The following is a 19,823-nucleotide window of genomic DNA, read 5'->3' as shown; positions in this document are numbered from 1 at the left end:
CTCAACAGAACAGTCCGCATCGCCCTTTGACACATCGGATCTTTTGCCCCTTTTTGCTTATTGTCTGTCTCTCCCTAGAATATAAACAACATGAGGACAGGGACTCTGTCATGTTCACTGCTCTGTCTCTGCATCAGAAATAGTCCAGCCCCTTAGCCGGGCATGGTGATGTGCACCTGTAGTTCTAGGTACTTGAGAGGCTGAGGTGGGAGGATCGCTTGAGCCCAAGAGGTTGAGGCTGCAGTGAGTTGAGATCATGCCGCAGCACTCCAGCCTGGGTGACAGGGTGAGACATTATCTGAAAACAAACAAAACAAAACAAAAAATAAAATAAAAAAAAAAATCGAGCCCCAAGCTCACTTGCCCTCTGGACATGCAAGCAAACTGAGAGAAAGGTTAAGCTCAAGGTCATGACTGTGCCAGCCGCAGAAGTGGGCTTTAGGCCATCCTAAGGGCTAAGCCAGTGTTCTTCAGTTCATCAGCTCACACGCTAAGTTTGTAATTTTTGCTATATCTGAGTATCCTTTGTATTATTATTTGTTTAATGCTTTAAAAAATTGATTCACTTATCGCTTGAACCCGGGAGGGAGAGGTTGCAGTGAGTCGAGATTGGGCCACTGCACACCAGCCCCTGCAACAGTGTGAGACTCCGTCTCAAAAAAAAAAAAAAATTGATTCACTTAACAAAACTTCAATGAACTTATTTAAAAAGAGAAATTTGCATCATCATTGAAAATAGAAAATGAGTGCTATAAATAGAAGGCAATTGTCAAAATAAATGCAGTAGAAACCAAATAGTATTACCGCATTCTATCTAGAAACTCTTAACTACTTGAGCCTCTCAGCCTGAGGCTGCTTACATCACACCAGCTAGGACCCTCCTTGAGCTAACTGGACCTATTGAAAAAGGAGCCAGCGTTCTCAGTGTGTGATACAGTGTTTTTTAATTTAAAATCATCTTTTTAATTAAAAATTAAAATCATCACGCCTCTTCCTGCCTGCTCACAGATGATAGGTTGAGTCAGTCTGTCTTGGGAGTTTTAAAGGCCACCGCTCTGTAGGTTGGGTTTCTGGAAGCTGGCGATTTTGCACACAGGTGGGCTCTTGGAAGCAGCTAAAGGAGAGGTTGCAGAGGCTCCACCCCAGCTGCTGATAGTCCCATCTGGAAGGAACTCTGGAACTAGGATAGCTCTTCAGATTATGCACAATTGCAGCAAGTGGGCAAGGCCTTTGCACCCTTGTTACCCAGTGGGCTGTCCTCAGGAGTGGGTGTACCACCTCAGACAGGCGGCCCTCTTAGGCTGAAGGCAGCTCTAGGGGAGGGCCTTAGCTGAGGGTCATTGTCAGCCAGCACTCCCAGCACCTGGGGTAAGGGGCGTCTCTGTCTCTGTGACAGGCATTTGAGGAGTGCACCATGGCATCCACTGCAGCCCCAAAGGAAAGAGGTGCTGGGTCCACTCTCCTTCCCAGGCTTGTTTACTCCATTTACTCCCTGCCTGGAAACATTTTCCCATGGCCATGGCAGCATCTGGGCTGGTGAGATGCTAATTGGGAACAGAGCTCTTGCAGACAGGCTCTCCAGGAGAGGAAGGGGCCCTGGCCCACAGTCCAGCCCGCTAGTGCCACCTAACTGATCAGATGGGGGAAGAGTCCCTCACCTCCTTTCCCCAAAACCCAACCACTAACTACTGAGTTTATCATAAACTAGCACTGAGTGGACATTTTCTTTGTGCTGGGTCCTGTTCTCTGTGCCTTACAGATATGCATTCATTAAAACTTCACAACACTCTTTAAAGGTGGTTACTATTATTGTACCCATTTTACGGATGAGGAAACCAAGGCCCAGAGAGATTAAGTTATAGGGCAAGCTTACAGAGCTAGGAAGCATCAGAGCCAGGATTTGAGCTGACACAGTCAGGCTGTAGAGTCTGTGTTTTTTACTGTCTTATGTGATGAGGTCTCCTGAAATACATAGTAAGCATCTCCTGTGTGCCAGGCTCTGCACTAGACCCTGGGGATGCTGTACTAAGTAAGACAGACTTGCTCCCTGCTGCCACGCGGCTTGTAGGTGGGAGAAACAGAGGGTAATTTAACAAATGAGGTCATTTCAGATGCCAGTGCAGACTGTGAAGAACATAAAATGCAGATGTGGTAAAGAGTGACTCTGCCTGAGGTTGCTTTCAATCAGGAGGTCAGGGCCAGGGCTGCTAGATTTAACAAATGAAAACAAAGGACACCCAGGGAAATTGGAATTTCAGGTAAACATCAAATAATTTTTTAGTGGAACCATGTCTTATGGAATATTTGAGACATACTTATACTAAAAAAATATGTATCTGAAATGAGCATTCACCTGGGCATCCTGGGTTTTGCTTTATATCTGGCAACCCAAGGCTGGGATGGCCTTTCTGAGGGGGTGGAATGGGATGATCTTGGGGAGGGTGATCTGGACCGATGTGAGAAAGGGCAGAAGCCCTGAGCTGGGAGCAAGCTTAGCTCATTTGAGAGAAGAAGGGAGACCAGTGTGGCCAGAGCAGAGTGAGTGATGGAGAGAGTTTGAGGGTGTCATAGTCGGGGCAGGGCAGATCCTGTAGGGGTTTGCGTGCCAAGGTGAGGACCATAGATCTTATTCTGAGTCAGTGAAAGCCATTGCAGTTTTTAAGCACAGGAGTAGTGTGCTCTGATTTATGTTTTAACCCCCCTCTCCCCACAGCTGTGTGGATGGGTAAATAAGTTGGGGAGACTGTTGAGAAACTGAGACCTGATTCTCACTTCTCTCCTCCCCACTGGAGGATATGTCTGCATGGGCCAGCTCCTTCCCTCTTCTGGGTCTCAGTCTTGCTGGCTGTGAAATGAGTGGTTTGGAACTGATGGTCTCTGTGGAGCCGCTGTCACCTGGGTATTGTGGACAGCAGCTGCCACCTCTCACAATCCTTCAGCCTTTCCTGGGGGTGAGCTCCCCTCCCCTGGCTGTTTCCAGCCAGCAGCTATCCCCTTCTCCCCCCAAACCCACAGCCACATGTTCTGTACCCACCACATCTGTGTATGCACAACTATTTGTCCGTTTCTTCCTGGCAAAGCAATCAGAGCCCCATGTAGGGCCTCCAGGAGGAAATGGAACACTTGGACTCTGAGCTGTCAAGAGCAGCGTTTCTGTATTTGCAGGGTCTCAGGCCTGAGATGCAGCTGGGGTCAGGCTGGATGAAAGGACACGGGCATGATTGAACTGGGCACGGTACTGCAGAGGGGATGTTGTCCTTTGCTAAATTTAACTTCTCCAAGCCTCAAGCCTTGGGCCCCTGCCCTTCCCACAGGCTGAAGGAGACAAAAACATTGCAGACTGTGTCGTAGAAGGGGCTCAGGGGATGAGAAATGACAAACCAGTGGTGAGCTTGTTACCCCCTTTCCTGCACCCGTGGCAGACATTGCTAATCAATCACAGCATTCTGTCTCTAGGCTTCCTGTGGGGCCCCAGAATCCTCCTCACCCGTGTTCCAGCTGGCACTACCCAGTGACTGGGGTTGGTATGTGGGAAGAAACTGATTTGTCCCTGCTTTCTGGCCCGGTCCCTTCCCTTCATCTCTGTGGAGATGGACAGAGAGACCCTGTCACCTCACTAAGATTTGGGTTCATGTATTTCATTTTCTCCCTTTAAGAGTGTGCATGTATCAAAACTGTCTTTGCTGTACGTGACAGAAACACCAGTTCAGATAGGCTTAAACAAATACAGGACTTCACTGATGCATGTCAGTGAAATTGTTCAGGAGTGTAGGTCAGCTTCAGGCATAGCTAGATCCAGGACTCCGTATGATATTTCAGGACCAGGTCTTTCTCTGATCTCAGGCTCAGCTTTTATCTGTGCGGTGCTGATTTCACTCTTGGAGAATGGGAGGGGCTTATGGGGTGCATGCCTCACATGGTGGCAGGGTTTCAACAGCAGCTCAAAGAGAGTTTCTCTTCCCAGTGATTCCAGCACTTGATTCCAGTCCTTGCGGGCTCTCGCGGCCCAGGTTGGGTCACATGGCCACTGTTATTAGGACGGGGAACTCTGATTGGTTTTGTCTGGGTCATGTGCTCACTTGTGGTCCCTGGGGTGGGGTGGGACCAGCCTGGGAAGAAGCACGAAGCTGGTCTGAGGGGCCTTTAGCCTCTCCGTTCCTCCTTCTATTTTCTTGCTTTCATTCATCAAATAGTCACGATACCTGCTCTCTGCCAGGGGCTGCTGACCCCACTGACATCACAGCAGTGACCTCAACAGATGCAAACGCCGTCCCCGTGGAGCTGACAGTCCCAGGAGATTCAGGGGAGAAGGACAGTGCACGAATGAGACGTAAAACATCCTGGGGTCAGGGACCATCATAATTCCCAAAATCTGCCTGGGACCCTCCCGATGCTTTCCCTAAACCCATGAGTCTATCCGCTGCCTTCCTTCTGACTCTGCCTGTCTTTTTTTTTTTTTTTTTTTTTTTTTTTTGCTGTCAAAACCTTCCCACCTACTGCCCTATCCTGTCACAGACCAGTTCAATAAAAAAGGTAATGAATTTTCTGAAATAATCATGCTGGCGATAATAGCAACAACATTATTAAGCAATAATAATACTAGTTAATATTTAGTGAACACTTACTATGCACCATTGGAAGTCCCTTAATATAAGTTCACCTGCCAATCCTCACATCACCATTATGGTAATGATATTGTTGTCCGTACTTTATAGATGAGAATGCAGAGGCCAAGAAATGTTACTTGTCTTGACCAACAGCTGGTGACCAGGAGACTTGGGCTATGAACCTAGATGGTCTGGCTGCAGAACTTCTCCTTGGCACTTACAAGGTTGATGCTGATATAGTGGTTGGTGAGAGTGGTCATGGGGGCTTTTTATGTCACTGCAAGTCTTCTCTGCAGGAGCAGGTTTCCAGACAGGCCAGTTCCTGTCACCTACAACAAAATAGTTGTTCTCTTTCTTCCTCTTCCTCTTCGCTGCAGCTTGCATCATCACAGTCTGCAGCTGAAATCCTGATTCCAGGTGTGTCCAGCAGCCCCCACTCACAAAGTTTTACCTATGGCTGGGTGATCCCCTGCAGCTCAGACGTCTACTCACCCAGCTCTTTTGGCCTTGATGGTCCCTTAGGCTCATTTGAGACAAGTGGGAATAGAAAAAGGTCTGCTTGGGCAGTGTTGGGGGTGCTGGGGTCCCCTCTTCTCCTTCCTTGCTGTGTGTGTGCATGTCTTTGTGTGTGTGTGTTGGCATCTCAGTGGACCTGTAGATACTTGATGAGTAAGTTGTGGTTTGTGACTCAGTGCATGTGTCCATGTGCTTGCTGACATTGGTAGTGGTGTTTGGAGCACGTAGTTTGCGTGTGGTAATGCTTGAGATCATTGGGTGGTTTCTTGGAGTATGCATCAAGATTGTGTGTCTTGTGGTATGTGTGTGTGTATGGGTGTGCACTGTGGGTAATTGTAACATGGTTTGTCTGATATTTCCCCCCATTGATCCATGTTTGTCGATTGTGTTTATGTTTGTAGTTAATACTTGTAGAGTACTTTGAAGTATTGTGTGGTATTGAAGTATTGTGAAGTATTGTGTGCCAGACACCATTCTACTCATTTCACATATATTAAGTTATTTAATCCTCCAGCATCCTAAGTGTTGAAGGTCAGTTATGATGTCCATTTTGCAGATGAGGAAACCAAGGCCTAGGGAGGCGAAGCACTTGCCCAAGGTCACCCTCTAACTTAGGGAACATGGAACTGGGTTTCTGGAGTCACTCTGTGCCCTTCAGTATTCTGGTGCAGTGCCCTTGAGATGCAGCTTAGTCTAGATTTGTGGCTTGAAATTTGTACCCTGGGTATTTGCCTTCCACTCCCATCCCTACCCTATGCCATGACTTTGAGCTGACATTGTCACTGGGGTTAAGGGAGTTTGAGTCCTGGTTCTGCCACTGCACTAGCGACGAGACCCTGGGGAAGTGACTTTTCCTTGGTTTTGTCATGGGTATGTGAGTCTCTTATAGTAGTTACCATGTAAGGCTGTCGTGGGGGATGAGTGAGTTCACCCCCATTCCAGGAGAGCAGCATGCAGCCTGTACTACGTGCTGGGCAGCCTGTACTACGTGCTGGGTATGTACTCTGTGTTGGCCATCAGCACTGACCGGGGCACTTTGTGGCCCGGGGTGTCTGCTCAGACGATGCACACGGAGCCCCCAGAGTGAGCTGGGGTGGGCTGGGGATGCCTGTTAATTCTAAACCCATCCTCCCTTCTCTTTGGTTTCCTATTTCCTGCAGCCTCCCATCGGAAGGCCATCTGGGGGCTTGTTTAGAAACAAGATGAGCTGCTTGCTTTGTGGACCCACCTCTTCCTTCCTTAGCTTGTTCGGGTCTCTTGCACACCCCCACCCCTAGCTCAGGATTGAGGCCTTGCAACCCTTCCTCCTCCAGTGACCTCACCCACGCCATCCTTGTTTAGGGTTTGGCGGGTTCTGTGAACCATCTGGAACCAAGAATGCTCAGTTGAGAGCTTCCTGCTAAGAAGGCTCCTGTCTCTTCCAGTGCTGGAAACCCTGATTGATGGTTCTGGACCTAGTGACCCACAGGTGACCTTTAGTCTGGAAGGAGTCCATCTTTGGGCTCAGGGGCATCTGGAGGTCAACAGAGCTAGCCCCCAGCTATAACAAGTCTGACTTAGGGACTTTCATTAACTCTACCTTACAGATGAGGAGACCGAGGCACAGGGAAGTCAGGTAACCTGCCCAGGTTCACAGGAAATACAGAGCCATGGTGCAAGCCCAGGCCGCTCTTCTTGAGTCTGTGCTCTTGACCCCCAGGCCACACTGCTTCCCAAAAAGTTATTCAGGCCCCTGAGTGCAGACCTGGGGCAAGAGTGGAGGCTGGGAAGCTGGTAGTGAGTGGAGACGCTTTACCTGAGATACCTCCTGCTGTAGCTTCTTCTGGGTCAGGGTAGTCCTTACCCCTACCCTGCCAGCCCAGCGGTCGGCACATGTCAGGGCACCTGCCTGCTACCATGAGCTGCCTCCCACGGGCTCTGTCCTTGTCTTGCAGAAGGACAAGTTCTGCGTGTACGAGGAGTATTGCAGCAACCATGAGAAAGCCCTGAGGCTGCTGGTGGAGCTGAACAAGATCCCTACCGTGCGCGCCTTCCTTTTGGTAAGTTGACCCGTCAGCCCTGGTGCTCCCTTGCACTCGGCCTTATCTTTGGGGATCTAGGCACAAGAGGACTTCATGCTGCCCCATGGTGCCAAATCCCTTCCTTGGCTGGGGTAATCTCCTGCCTAAAGCAGGGATCGCCAAGCCTTTTCCATAAAGGGCCAGCTGGGGAATGTTTTTGGCTCTGCGTACCATACAGTTTCTGTCACCACGACTCAGCTCATGCCATTGTAGCATGAAAGCAGCCCTAGAGAATGTGTAGAGGAGTGGGTGTGGCTGTGTGGCAATAAAACTTTATTTACAAAAACAGGCAGGGGCCGGATTAGGGTTGACTTTGCCCATTCCTGGTCTAAAGTAAGGGTTCTAATAAAAATGGCAGCAAGAGTAGTAATTATTAATACTACTGTCATTATTACGATGGTTATTAGGATTACTAGTATTTTTAGGATTATTTAATTATAAATGAAAGAAAATCCAATTAAAACTGGCTTAAGTGGCCAGGTGCGGTGGCTCACGTCTGTAATCCCAGCACTTTGGGAGGCCGAGGCGGGTGGATCACTTGAGACCAGGAGTTCAAGACCAGCCTGGCCAACGTGGTGAAACCCTGTCTCTACTAAAAATACAAAAAAATTAACTGGGCATGGCGGCATGTGCCTCTAGTCCCAGCTGTTTGGGAGGCTGAAGCAGGAGAATTGCTTGAACCTGAGAGGCAGAGATTGCAGTGAGCTGAGATGGTACCACTGTACTCCAGCCTGGGAGACAGAGCGAGACTTAGTCTCAAAAAAAACAAAAAACAAAAAACCCAAAAACTGGCAGAAGCAAAACAACAACAACAACAACAACAACAGAGGGATTTACTTCTCTGGGAAGTTTAAGACCTGAGAGGGCTACAGAGATGGCAGAGTCTGGATGTTCAAATGATGTCATCAGTAATGTATGTTTCTTGACTCTCCTTTTCTCTGCTGTGGCTTTATTCCCAGGCAGGCTCTCCCCAGGTCGTAACAGAGTGGCCCCCAGCAGCTCCAGACTTATACCTCTGATAGCTGAGCAGCTTCAGGATAGAGAGAACTTCCCTTTCCCCATAGTAACAGCAAAAATCCTAGGTCTGATGCTCATTGGCTCAAAACCTTATCCCCAAACCAATTGCTGTAGACAGAGTAATTGGTGGTGGTGTTCTGATTGATCACTTCTGGAGATGGAGGGTGGGGTCAGGTCTACCCATACAATAGAGCCTAAGGGTAGAGTGGATCCCTAAAGCAGTTGGTTTGCATTTCTGGGGATATTTGCATTTGCATTTGGTCAGGAAAAACTGTAGACATCCATGATGGTCTTCCCTACACTTGTAGAGAGCCTCACTTATGTATAAAACGGATTCTCATTTGTGACCTCCTTTGAGCCTTTCAAACCACTATCTGTTGTGTATGAGTCAAGATAAACATTTGTCTGCTTTGCAGACATCTCAAAGGACAGTGGTTTGAACAAGGTGGACTCTTATTTCTCCCTCTTGTTAACAGTGTGGTTGCAGACCATCTGGGGCTGGTATAGTGGCTCAAGTGTCAGGGGCTAAGGCCCTAGGGTATGATGCTCATTGACCTGGTCTCAGATGACCTTTGACTACATCCTACTTCCAGGTGGTGGGGTGGAGGGAGGGCGGGAAGGAGAGCATACCCTTCTCCTTTTCAGGGCATAACAGGAAGCTGCACACATCTCCTCCCCTCACATCCCATCAGCCAGCACTTAGCCACATGGCCACCCCTAGATCCAAGGAAGGCTGGGAAATACAGGCTTTTTTCTGAGCAGCCATGTGCCCAGCTAGAAATGTGATCGCTGTGGAAGAAGAATACATTAGGGGACACTGCATAGCCTTTGTCACAGTGATTTTGATGACTTCACAATATTAAGTGACTTTCTAGGGGTCCATCCTAGAAAAGTGGTTGAGCTTATCCTGGGTTTCAGTCCCAGTCTTTCACCTCTGAATCCCTTCTCATTCGGTCACAGACGTCTCTCCACCCCCATACTGTTTGTTTTCCCAACAGCACATACCGAATTCAGCACATAAAAGTAGAACAATTAACTAACATAGCATACGGAGTGTGAACCACGTTCCCAGAGTGCTAAACTATAAAATAATATTCCTAATTGCACTTCTCCTTCACTCAGTCTCCAACAAAGTAGTTCCAGAATTTCGATTCCAAATGTATATTTCCTTCACAAGTGAGTTCATGTTGCTTGGCCTGGCTCCAGTGAACATCTGAGGAAGGGCAAATTGGCAGACTGATTTACTGATTTCCATCTTTGTCTCAAGTGAATTAAGCTTTCAGGACTGTTGCTTTTCATAGCCAGTAGCTACATCTTCACATTTCCATGTTTGCACTTATATTCATAAAATAGTCTGGGCAGAATGCAAAGATGAAGTCACGTTAGTGCAAGACCCCACATGGACAGAAATGGCCATGTCTGCATTGACCTGTTGGCTTGCAGGCAGCACCACCCTGCGACAGTCCCTGCTGCCCAGGCTCTGGCTGAGGGTCTCACCCTCTGAGAGTATTCCCTCAGGTTCAGCTAGGTCCTGGGAAGCAGGAAGATGCCAGGAAGGTGTGTGCAGGGTGTGGGAAGGGAAGGGAAGGGCAGGACTGACTTTTCTTTCTTTCTTTCCTTTCTGTCTCAAGCAGTCTTCCTGGTGGGTCAAACTGCCCTATTCCTAGCAGCAGCTGGGTGGGCCGGGCTGGGCAGGGGAGGATGCGTGGGGTGCCAGCACATGTGCCATCTGTCTCCCTCCTTGCTGGCGTCTCCCAGCTTTTGGCCATGTGCAGAAGAGCTGTCATGAGTCTGTTATGGGACGTTAAGGCTTTGGGAACAGACAGAATCTGGCTTTCCATCCATGTTGTGCTGGGCACCAGCTGAGTGATGGAGAGTGATGGAGTAGTGTCTTTATTTTTCTCTGCCTCAGTTTTCTTGTCTGTAAAATGGGGATGATTTATTCATTTACTCATCCAACAACTTCTTACTAAGCACCTATCATGCGGTAGGGATCATTCTAAGGGCTAAAGATCCGACATGAACAAGGCAAGAGAAGTCCTTATTCTCATAGAGTGGCCATTCTAGTTGGGGGAACTTCAATGATTATGTGATGTTAAATTCTCTGGAGGATGTAAAATAAGGGTGACAGGATGTTTTGAGGAAGTTAGGATGTTGGCTGCTGTTTTGGATTGGTCTTTGGGAAAACTGCATCTTGGGTGACATGTAACTAGGGATGTGGATGAAGTGAAGGAGAGAGAGAGAGGCAGGGGCTATGTAGCATTTCAGAGAGATAGACCTGCGTGTGCAAAGGCCCTGAGGTAGGAGTGTGTTTGAGGAATTGCAAGAAAGCCAAGGGTGACTAGAGTGAAGGCTGTAAGAGGAAAAGCAGGAGGAGATGAAGTCAGAGAGATTGAAAGAAACCAGATAATGAAGGAGCATTTAGTCAATGGAAAGAGTCTGAAATTTTTTGTTTTGTTTTGTTTTTGTTTTTTGAGATAGGGTCTCACTGCGTCACCCAGGCTGGATGGAGTGCAATGGCACGATCATGGCCCACTGCAGCTTCGACATCCTAGACTCAAGCCATCCTCCCATTTAGGCTTCTGAGAAGCTGGGACTATAGTGTGCACCACCATGCCCAGCTAATTTTTAATTTTTTTTTTTTGTGGAGCTGGGGTCTTGCTATGTTACCCAGGCTGGTGCTGAACTCCTGGGCTAAAGCAATCCTCCTGCTTTGGCCTCCCAAAGTGCTGGGAGTACAGGTGTGAGTCACTCTGCCCAGTCCAAGGATGAAATTTTAAAAAAGCTTTTTAATTAAAGTGTAGCATCCATGCAGTCAGTGCGCCCCCAGGATGACAAATGCTTACATATGTCTATAGCATGGAACCACCAAGATCAAAGAACATTCCCATCACTCCAGAAGGTTCCCTCTTGCCTGTTCCCAGTCATGGCCCCGAGACCTCCAGAGTCCCTCTGCTGACTTCTCTTACCAAAGCTTAGTTTTTCCTATTCTAGCATCGTCTATGAACGGCATCATTCAGGATGTGTGTGTGTGTGTGTGTGTGTGTGTGTGTGTGTGGCGGCTGTTGCGCAGCATGGTGTCTGTAGGATCACTCTGTGGGATCCCTTCATGTTGGAGCTCGTGGCTTTGCCTTAGAGAATGTTCCGTTTTCTTCTGAGTGGGATGGGAAGCCGTGGGAGGGTTTTGAGCAGAGGCATGAGTGGAGCTAATTTGCATGGTGAAAGGCCCCCCTGTTAGTATCTGGGTAGAAGTGCAGGTCCAGGGAGGGGCTTGTTTGCATTTCCTAGGGGACCGGGACAATTGCCACAGATGGGGTTGCTTAAAACAACAAAATTGATTCTCTTTCAATTGTGGAGGCCGGAAGTCCGAAATCAAGGTGTCGGTGGGTGCTCCCTCCTGGGGCTCCAGGGAAGGATCCTGTCTTTCCTCTTTAATCTTCCAGCGGCCGTCGGTGCTCCCCGGCTTGTGGCAGCGTTGCTCCAATCTCTGCCTCTGTCTTCACAAGGCCTTCTTTTGTGTCTTCTCCCCTCATAAGGACATGAGTCACTGGATTTAGGGTCCCCCTCTAATCCAGCATCACCTTATTTTAACTAATTACCATACATCTGTAAAGACCCATTTTCCAAATAAGGTTGCATTCTGAGGTTTTGTGGGGGCCTGGCATTTTGGGGAACACCATTCAACCGACTGCAGGGCTACTGCAATGTCCGGGCAGGAAGCGATGGTGTCTGAGAACAGCGTGGTTGTGGTGGGAGAGGTGGTTGGATTCACATAGAGCTTGAAGGCCTGAGCTGACACAATTTGCCTGATCATTGACTTTGGATATAAATGAACAAGGGGAGTCAAATGTGACTTTAGGGTTTTGGGCCCAAGCAACTGGGAGAATAGAGTTGCATTTTCCCAAGAGGGTGCAGGCTAGGGTAGGAGAGGGAAATAAACATTCCCTTTTGGATGCATGAGGCTTAAGATACCTGCAGTACATCCACGTGGGGCATTGGGTGGGCAGCAGAGACTCTAGTCTGGAGTTTAGAGGCTGGAGAGATAAACCTGAGTGTTTTCAATATAAAGAAAGATGGTGTTTAAAGCCAAGTCAGGGCCAGGCATGGTGGCTCACACCTGTCATCCTAGCACTTTGGGAGGCCGAGGCAGGCAGATCACCTGAGGTCAGGAGTTCAAGACCAGCCTAGACGACATGGCGAAACCCTGTCTCTACTAAAAATACAAAAATTAGCTGGGCATGGTGGTGTGCACCTGTAATCCCAGCTACTCAGGAGACTGAGGCAGGAGAATCGCTTGAACCTAGGAGGCAGAGTTTGCAGTGAGCCGAGACTGGACACTGCACTCCAGCCTGAGTGACAGAATGAGATTCTGTCCAGGAAAAAAAGGAAAAAAAGCCAAGTCAGGGTGGGATCAGCCAGGGGGGCAGCATGGACAGAAAGGAGGACTCAGGACAGTCCAGGAACGTGCTGCCATTAGGAGGTTGGGAAGACCATGAGGTTGACGCCTCAATTTTGAGCATTTAAGGACTTCTCAGAAGTTCTTCCCATAGTGCCTGAAATGTAATCAGAATAGTGAATGCTAGCTCTGTGTGTGTTTGTCTGTTTTTTTTTGTTTTTGTTTTTTTTAAAAGAAAATAAAGTGAAACCACAATCTAGAGTGTTTGTGGGGGAGTGTCCTTGGTGGCTGTGAAAATCTTGTGAAAACTCCTTGATCCTGGACAAAGATGGGCCCTTCTCCTGCCAAGCCCTGGGGGCTTCTAGAAAGCACTTCCCCACCCCCAGGCACCCTGCACTCTGCCCAGAGCTGACATCACCAGGGTAGCCTGTGGCAAGTGCTGGCTCCTAGGACAAAGGCCTGAGTGTGAGCAGCATGGGGCCCAGCATCACCCAGCTGCCGCAGCCTCAATCCCCCATCTGTGCCAGGGGTAAACACTGGTGGGGGCCATTCAGCTCAGCTAGAGCTGGGACCCGGGGTCCCCAGAATTCTGCTTTTCCAGGCAGAGCCTATTGTGATCCCTAAGAGGCAGTGGAGGTAGCTCTGAGACTTGGGCCAGCTCTTTGTGCCATGATTTCCCCATGTGTGGTAGGGGACAGTGGTCCATGCTTATTTCCTTAGGCTTTTGGCATGGACTTTCTGTGTATGTGAAGCACGAGGCACAGTGCGTGGCATATGGTGGGCACATGGTATGTGTTCTTATGATCTTATTTTTACTTGAATATAAGCAGGGAATTTGTTTTGTTGGGCAGCCCCCCAGTGCTTGGAACTGTGCACAGCACACAGCACACAGTGTGTATTTGTTGAATGAATGAATAAATGATAGGATGGGAATCCCTTTTCCCAAGAGTCTGGATTCATTTCCAGTTTGCCAGGGTGGTGTTGAGGAGGAATGGCTGGATGTGCTGGTGGGTTGTTCCTTCATTAGTTAGTTGGTTAGTTCATTCACTTACACATAATGGGCACATAGTGAGCCCAAGGGACCCAGGACTGTGAGGGGCATGGCAGGGAAACACTGCAGAACTCATGGTTCCTGCCAAACAAAAATGGATTCTTAAGTTGGAGCCTCTCTGAAGGAGAGGATAGTGCCTGTAATGTGATTGAGAGCCACGTGGAACAAATGGCCACCTATGGAGGCTCCAGGAGGAAGAGGTCCTGGGAATTGAGAACAGATTGGGTGGCAGGGCTGGCCTTGGTGCATGGGTGGGCTTGGGGTAAGGGCACACAGGCATCATGTTTTCAATCCCAGACTCTGTGTCAACCTGCCTGGCTCTAGGTTCCAGCTCTGTGACTCACTTTTCTGGGGTGGTCTTGGAGTAAAAGACTAAACCTCTCACACCCCAGTGATCTAAGCTGTGAGATGAGAATAATCATAGTTTTCAGTTGATAGGGTGGTTGGTGGTCGGGAGCCCTAGAGGCCTGTTGGACACATGATTAGCTCTTGGTCAGTGTTTGCAATGGATGATGGCAGTATTATTATTATTTTTATTTTTATTGGGGAAGAGAATACATTCCAGACAAGAGGCATGGAATGAGCCGAGAGACGCAAGGGGACTGCAGGGCGGAAGTATTGACATGGAGGACACTGGGTTGATTCACGTGGACAGGAGCTTGGGGCTGAGTGTGGGAGTTAGGGTAACGGTATTCCATTCCTAAGAGAGCTGTACTTTTTAACTCTGCAAGCCAAAATAGAGGTATGCATATTACAGAATCATGTACACTCCTCCCAGCTAAAGAACTAGGACATTTTCAGTAACAGTTGAAGATTCTTGGTTCACTTTCCAACCCAAAACTCTCCCTCCACAGAGGGAACCCCCACTGGAATTGGGTGCATTCCTTTAACACACGTCTTTATATTTGACCTCATACATGCTCTCCATAAACAGCGCATAGTTTTATGTGCCATGTCTTTAAAAAATCTCTATAAATGGCTTCATACTGTACATATCCTTCTTTCTTTTGCACAAGAGTACATTTTTGGGGTTCGCCCGTGTTGCTACGCATGGCCCTGGTTATCTCATTTTCACTGCTGCATAGCTAGCTACCATTGTATAAATCTGCTGCAAACAGACTGAAACAAAAATACAGATGTTTCCATTCTCAGGTGATGGATATTTAGGTTGCGTCCCATTTTTTACTGTTGTAAACAAGGCATTTTTGAGTCTCCTGGTGTGTATATGTGAAAGCTTCTCTAGACCAGGAATGGGTGAATTTTTCTGTAAAGGCCAGATAGTCAATATTTTAGGTTTTGCCACTATATGGCCTTTTTTTTTTCCAACAACTCAGCTCTGCTGTTGTAGCTTGTAGGGGGCCACAGCCAATGTGATGGATGTGGCTGTGTTTCTAATAAAACTTACCAAAATGGGGAGTAGGCAAGATGTGGCCCACTAGGGTTTGTGTTGGTTGTAGATGACGCACATTTTCACTTTTCCTAGGGGTTGCTAAATCGCTTCCCAAGTGATTGTAGCTGTGCTCTGAGAGCGTTTCCCATGGTTGAGGGTGGCCATGTCCCTGTGCTGTCCTTGGTGGGTTTCATGAAGGTCTCATGTCCCTTTGCAGAGCTGCATGCTTCTGGGAGGCCGGAAGACCACGGACATCCCTTTGGAAGGCTACCTGTTGTCTCCGATCCAGAGGATCTGCAAGTACCCGCTCCTCCTTAAGGTGAGACTTTCCCGTATTTGAAGTGATAGAAAACCCTTTGGCTTCAGCATAACATAAAATTTGTTAGTTCAAGTATCTGAGAAGTCTAGCAGCAGTGTCGGCTTTGGGCTGAGCTGGATTTAAACCAGGACCCTGCCTCTTTCTCTCTTGTTCACCCTGCTTTCCACCATTCAGGCTTATTTTCAGTGTGGCAGCAGGTGGCTGTGGTTCTCCTGGCCTCACATCCTCTCAAGTTTAAAGTCAGTGGGAAAGAGTGAACCTCTCTACTAAGAGCTGAGGAAAGTCTTGAGATTTATTCTGTCTTTGGCCGTTTGCAGCCAGGGGAAGGTCATATGCCAAATGGTTTGGGCCTGAGTCGTGTGCTTTGACCTGGACCCACTACATGAAGCCTTTGCATGTACGATTTATCATCCTCCAGTCAGCTTAGACCCGTGCTTTACCCCTGAACCAATCACCTGTGCTGTGCTCTGATTAGCTGAGACATGGTCTCACACTCCACTCTGATCCAATGACAGTGAGCAGGGCAGTGCTGTGTTCTGATTAGCTGAGACCTGGGTCAGGTGCTACACTCCTGAACCAATCATTCAGAGCAAGGGAATTCTAATTGGCTCAGACTTGGGTTCATGTGCTCCAATCTTGAACCAATCACTGGGTCCCACAGGCCATGAGTGAGGACAGATGAACCCCACCTGACCAAAGTCTGAGCTGTTTCTGGAAGGCAGGGTGAAGGCAGGCATAAGTGTTGGCCGGGCAAATGCAGCCATCCACACACCTGCTGTTTCCTTCCCTGCCACCAGCCCTGGCTTTGTCTTGGCTGGGCAAAGCAGGGAGGGTTTGCTGCTTCTGTGGGGATGGAGAAGTCTTGATTCTAGGCTTCAGCCTGGCTGCTGGACAGATCCTGAGCCCAGGGGACAGCTCTTCCACCTTCCACTGCTCTCAGCCCAGGGTTTCAGCCCTTGGAAATGGCTATTGGCAGGAGCCTGTCCTGGCTCTGTCCTGAAGGCAGCTGTGTCCTAGGTTCCCTGTGGGGGGATTAATTTGGCTGGTGGGGCCTCATTCACGCACCTGCTCACAGGGGCTTGTGTATTTTTGCTCCATGAACTGGAAGCAAAAGGGGAGGGGAAGGGTACCAGGGCATTCTTCATCTTGGTTTTCTGCTGCAGAAGGTGGGTGACGCTGGAGCCTCTGAGCTGGGCCAGACCCTGGGGCCCTCAGCTCTGCCCACGAACACAGGACTTCGCTGTGCGCAGCCGTGGGGGTGGGACGCAGCTCTCCCATGCCTCCTCTCGTCTGCTCCTGCTGTTGATCTCTCCCAGCAATCTCGAAAGGAACTTCAGCACTTGTTCTTGACGTGGCTTTGATCCCTAGATAGGTCTTAGAAATGCTGTAGCTCAGGTCTTCACCTGGTTGTGGAAGAAGCTTCAGGTGAAACTTGTAAACTGGTAGCCTGTGGACCAATTCGAGCCTGCAGATGTGCTTTGTGTGATCTGTGTGATGTGTCTTTCAAACTTGGATTAGCTACCAGCATTAAGAGACAGTGTACTGTAGTGGTTAGAGACAGGGTTGGCAAAACTGTGGCCTCTGGGCCAAATACAGCCCATGGCCTGTTTTTATACAGCCTATGAGCTAAGAATGATGTTTACTCTTTTTTTAAAAGGGTTGTTCAAACAAACAAGCAAAACCCCAGAAAAATATGTAGCAGAGAGTGGATGTAGCCAGCAGAGCCTAAAATATTTACCATCTGGCCCTTTACAGCAAAAATGTGCTGATCCCTGGATGAGAGCCAGGCGTTGCAGCCTTAAGCAGTCTGGGTTTGGATTTCTCTGTCATTTACGAGTGTGCGACCTTGGGCAAGTCACTATCCTTCCCTGTGCCTCAGTTTCTCATTGAAACATAGGGTTCATGTTAATGGTATTTATGGGGTTGTTATGACAAGTAAGCATGGACTTAGTTCTAATGGCAACTCAGCAAGGTAGGCACTGGGATTAGCCCCCTTTTGGAGATGGGGCAACTGAGGCACAGAGAAAGGAAGTGGCCCTTCCAAGGCCACGTAGTAGATAAGCAGTAGAGTCATGATTAGAACCCGGGCATTCTGATTCCAGAGGACCACCCCTAACCATATGGCTCTACTGCCTGTTGAGAAGCATTTTGGGGAGTTAAACTGCCAAACTGCTGGAGTGTCAGCGATGCTGCCCTTCTCAGTTCCCTAAATGGGGTCTAAGGTTGGTGGCTCTGTGTTTTGAGGCCGGTGTCCTTCTTCTCTGGGTTTCAAAACCTTGAACATCTGACCCATAAGAAGAAGCAGCAGCCATGGCCCAGAGCTGAACTGAGGTTTGGTTTCTGGATCTTGCGAAAGTCTGGGTTCCAGCAGGCACTTGGAGCTGCAGCTTCCGTGACATATTTTAACACATGGTGTCGCTGGACCTGTGTGTACGGTGGACTCTAAGCTCTATGTGAGGCCCAGGCATTTCTGAGGCCTGTTCCCATCTCCCCAGGGGCCAGAGTTTGGTCTGGTGGGATTCCTGGGCTCTGGATTCCCAGGAGAACAGAGAGAACAGGGGCAGAACCGCCCGGCGACCCGTGGAGGAAATGGCCCGCAGGAAACGCCATGGGGTGGCTGCGGTTCGCTCTCCTGGCCAGACGGCTGTTTACTCTGCCCACTTGCGCTCCGTGGGGGCACGCCTTGTTTCCTTGGTCTCTAGCTGTGTTTATCAAGTAGGAGATTGTGGGGTGGGGGTGCTGTTTGGGAGAGAACAAGCAGGGCCTTAGACTCCCGTTGGGGCCATGCCTTGCTCCCCGCCTGACAGAACTGCTCAGTGTGTCCGGCCTTTGGCACCAGAGCGGGAACATTTGCATCAGCAAACACCCGGGGCTGAGGGGAACTCTGTCCCCCCCACCTCCGGAGTTCCTCCTTTCTGTCACATTTTCCAGTGGATTTTCAAAGATGATCCCATGAACTTGAAGCAGCTGAGCTCAACCCCCCAGCCCACCCCCTCTGGCTTCTCCAGATTCAGATGCCCTTGCAGGGGTCCCCGTGGCCCTCTGAGCCCTCTTGTTTGAGCTGAACTCCCACTCGGGGTGGGCACGCAATGTTGAGGAGCCTGGGTAGGAAGAGGGAAGAGGCGAGAATGAAAGCCTTTTTGGGAACAGCCCCCAAAAACTGAACTTGAACATTGCCTAAGAATAGCCGGAACATTCTATCCGGACTCTTCAGCCCAGGAGCGGGATAGGCAGTTGGCATTTCAGGCTTTGTTGATTTTTCCATTCACGTTGCCAGGGAAATGATTCAAGTCTGGGGTGATGCCCCTGGTGCACAGCTGGCAGGTGCCCGGTGGGGGGCCCGACTGTCACTGATCCTCTTAGTTATTTCCTGGTGATGCACACATCTGTGTCGCTGCTCGCTGTCCACAGCTGAGAATAAGACAGACCCAGGCCCTGCCCCTTGGAGCTTCCAGCCTTGGGCTGGGCCCTGCAGGGGCTGGGAGTGTGTGGCAGGGGCCATCCTGGGGCCGACTGCAGGGGACATACCCTGTCTCAGGGGGCAGTTGCCACCTTTGCCCCCAGCTCTCTGGCCACTTGATCTTGGTCTCCTCTGCTGCTTCCTCGTCTCCGCGGCCTCTGAGGAGAGATGGGCCCTGGGCTTAGTCCTCTGGCCGTTTGTTTACCCATCTAGACTTGCTCCTGTGGTGGCCTTACCCGCTCTGTGGTCTTTTTAAAAAGCATACTCAAGGGTTGTGCAACCATTACCACAATAATTTTAGAACATTTCCGTCACCCCCAAAAGAAACCCCAGACCTATAAACACTTACTGTCCATCCTCCCCTCCTCCAGCCCCTGCCGACCACTCGTCTACTTTCTGCCTCTGTCAGTTCGCCTATTCTGGATATTTCCTCCAAGTGGAATCACACAGTGCTGGTCTTTCGTGCCTGGCTGGCTTCACTTAGGCTCATGTCCTCAAGGTTCAGCCACGTTGGAGCGTGTCGGTGCCTCCTTCCTTTTTGTGGCTGAATCATCTTCCGTCGTGTGGCTGGACCATGTTGTGTTTATCCACTCATTAGCTGATGGACATTTGGGTCGTTTCCACTTTCTGGCTATTGTGAGTCATGTTGCTCTGAAGGTCCATGTACAGGATTTGTGTGGACATTCCCATGGCCTTAAACTCCGTTCCCACCTGGATGACTTCAGCCCGGACCTCTCCCCTAGACCCTGGGCTTGTCTTTCTGCCCGTTGAGTTTCTGCATTTGAGTGTCTGGCAGGCATCTCTTACCCAGCATACTCATGCCTTTCCCCAGACCACCTCCCCACCAACCCCTCCATCCCCAGCTCAGCAGACAGCCCCTCTGTCCTTCTGGTTGCTCAGGCCAAACCTTGGGATTACATTTGGTGTCCATCTTTCCCCACCCCCATGTCTCGCCATGAGGAGGTCCTGTCGGCTCTGCTCTCGGACTCTGTCCAGAGTCCAGCTGC

General features: G+C 49.4%; 1 protein-coding gene across 3 annotated transcripts in view; it reads left to right on the top strand.

The window, feature by feature from the left end:
• The window catches only part of PREX1 (phosphatidylinositol-3,4,5-trisphosphate dependent Rac exchange factor 1), a 202,424-nt gene that overhangs the window by 86,090 nt on the left and 96,511 nt on the right, over nt 1–19,823 (top strand). For all 3 annotated transcript variants that reach the window (XM_024238876.3, XM_054541872.2, XM_063720557.1), the window contains exons 4-5: nt 7,058–7,162; nt 15,255–15,356. In XM_024238876.3, the coding sequence (XP_024094644.1) occupies nt 7,058–7,162; nt 15,255–15,356 (207 nt within the window). The remainder of the gene's footprint in view (nt 1–7,057; nt 7,163–15,254; nt 15,357–19,823) is intronic.

This window comes from Pongo abelii, chromosome 21, assembly GCF_028885655.2.
Source record: "Pongo abelii isolate AG06213 chromosome 21, NHGRI_mPonAbe1-v2.0_pri, whole genome shotgun sequence".
In the NCBI taxonomy this organism is placed as follows: Eukaryota; Metazoa; Chordata; class Mammalia; order Primates; family Hominidae; genus Pongo; species Pongo abelii.
Note: the sequence above shows the minus strand (reverse complement) of the source record. Positions and strands in the feature narration are given on the sequence as shown.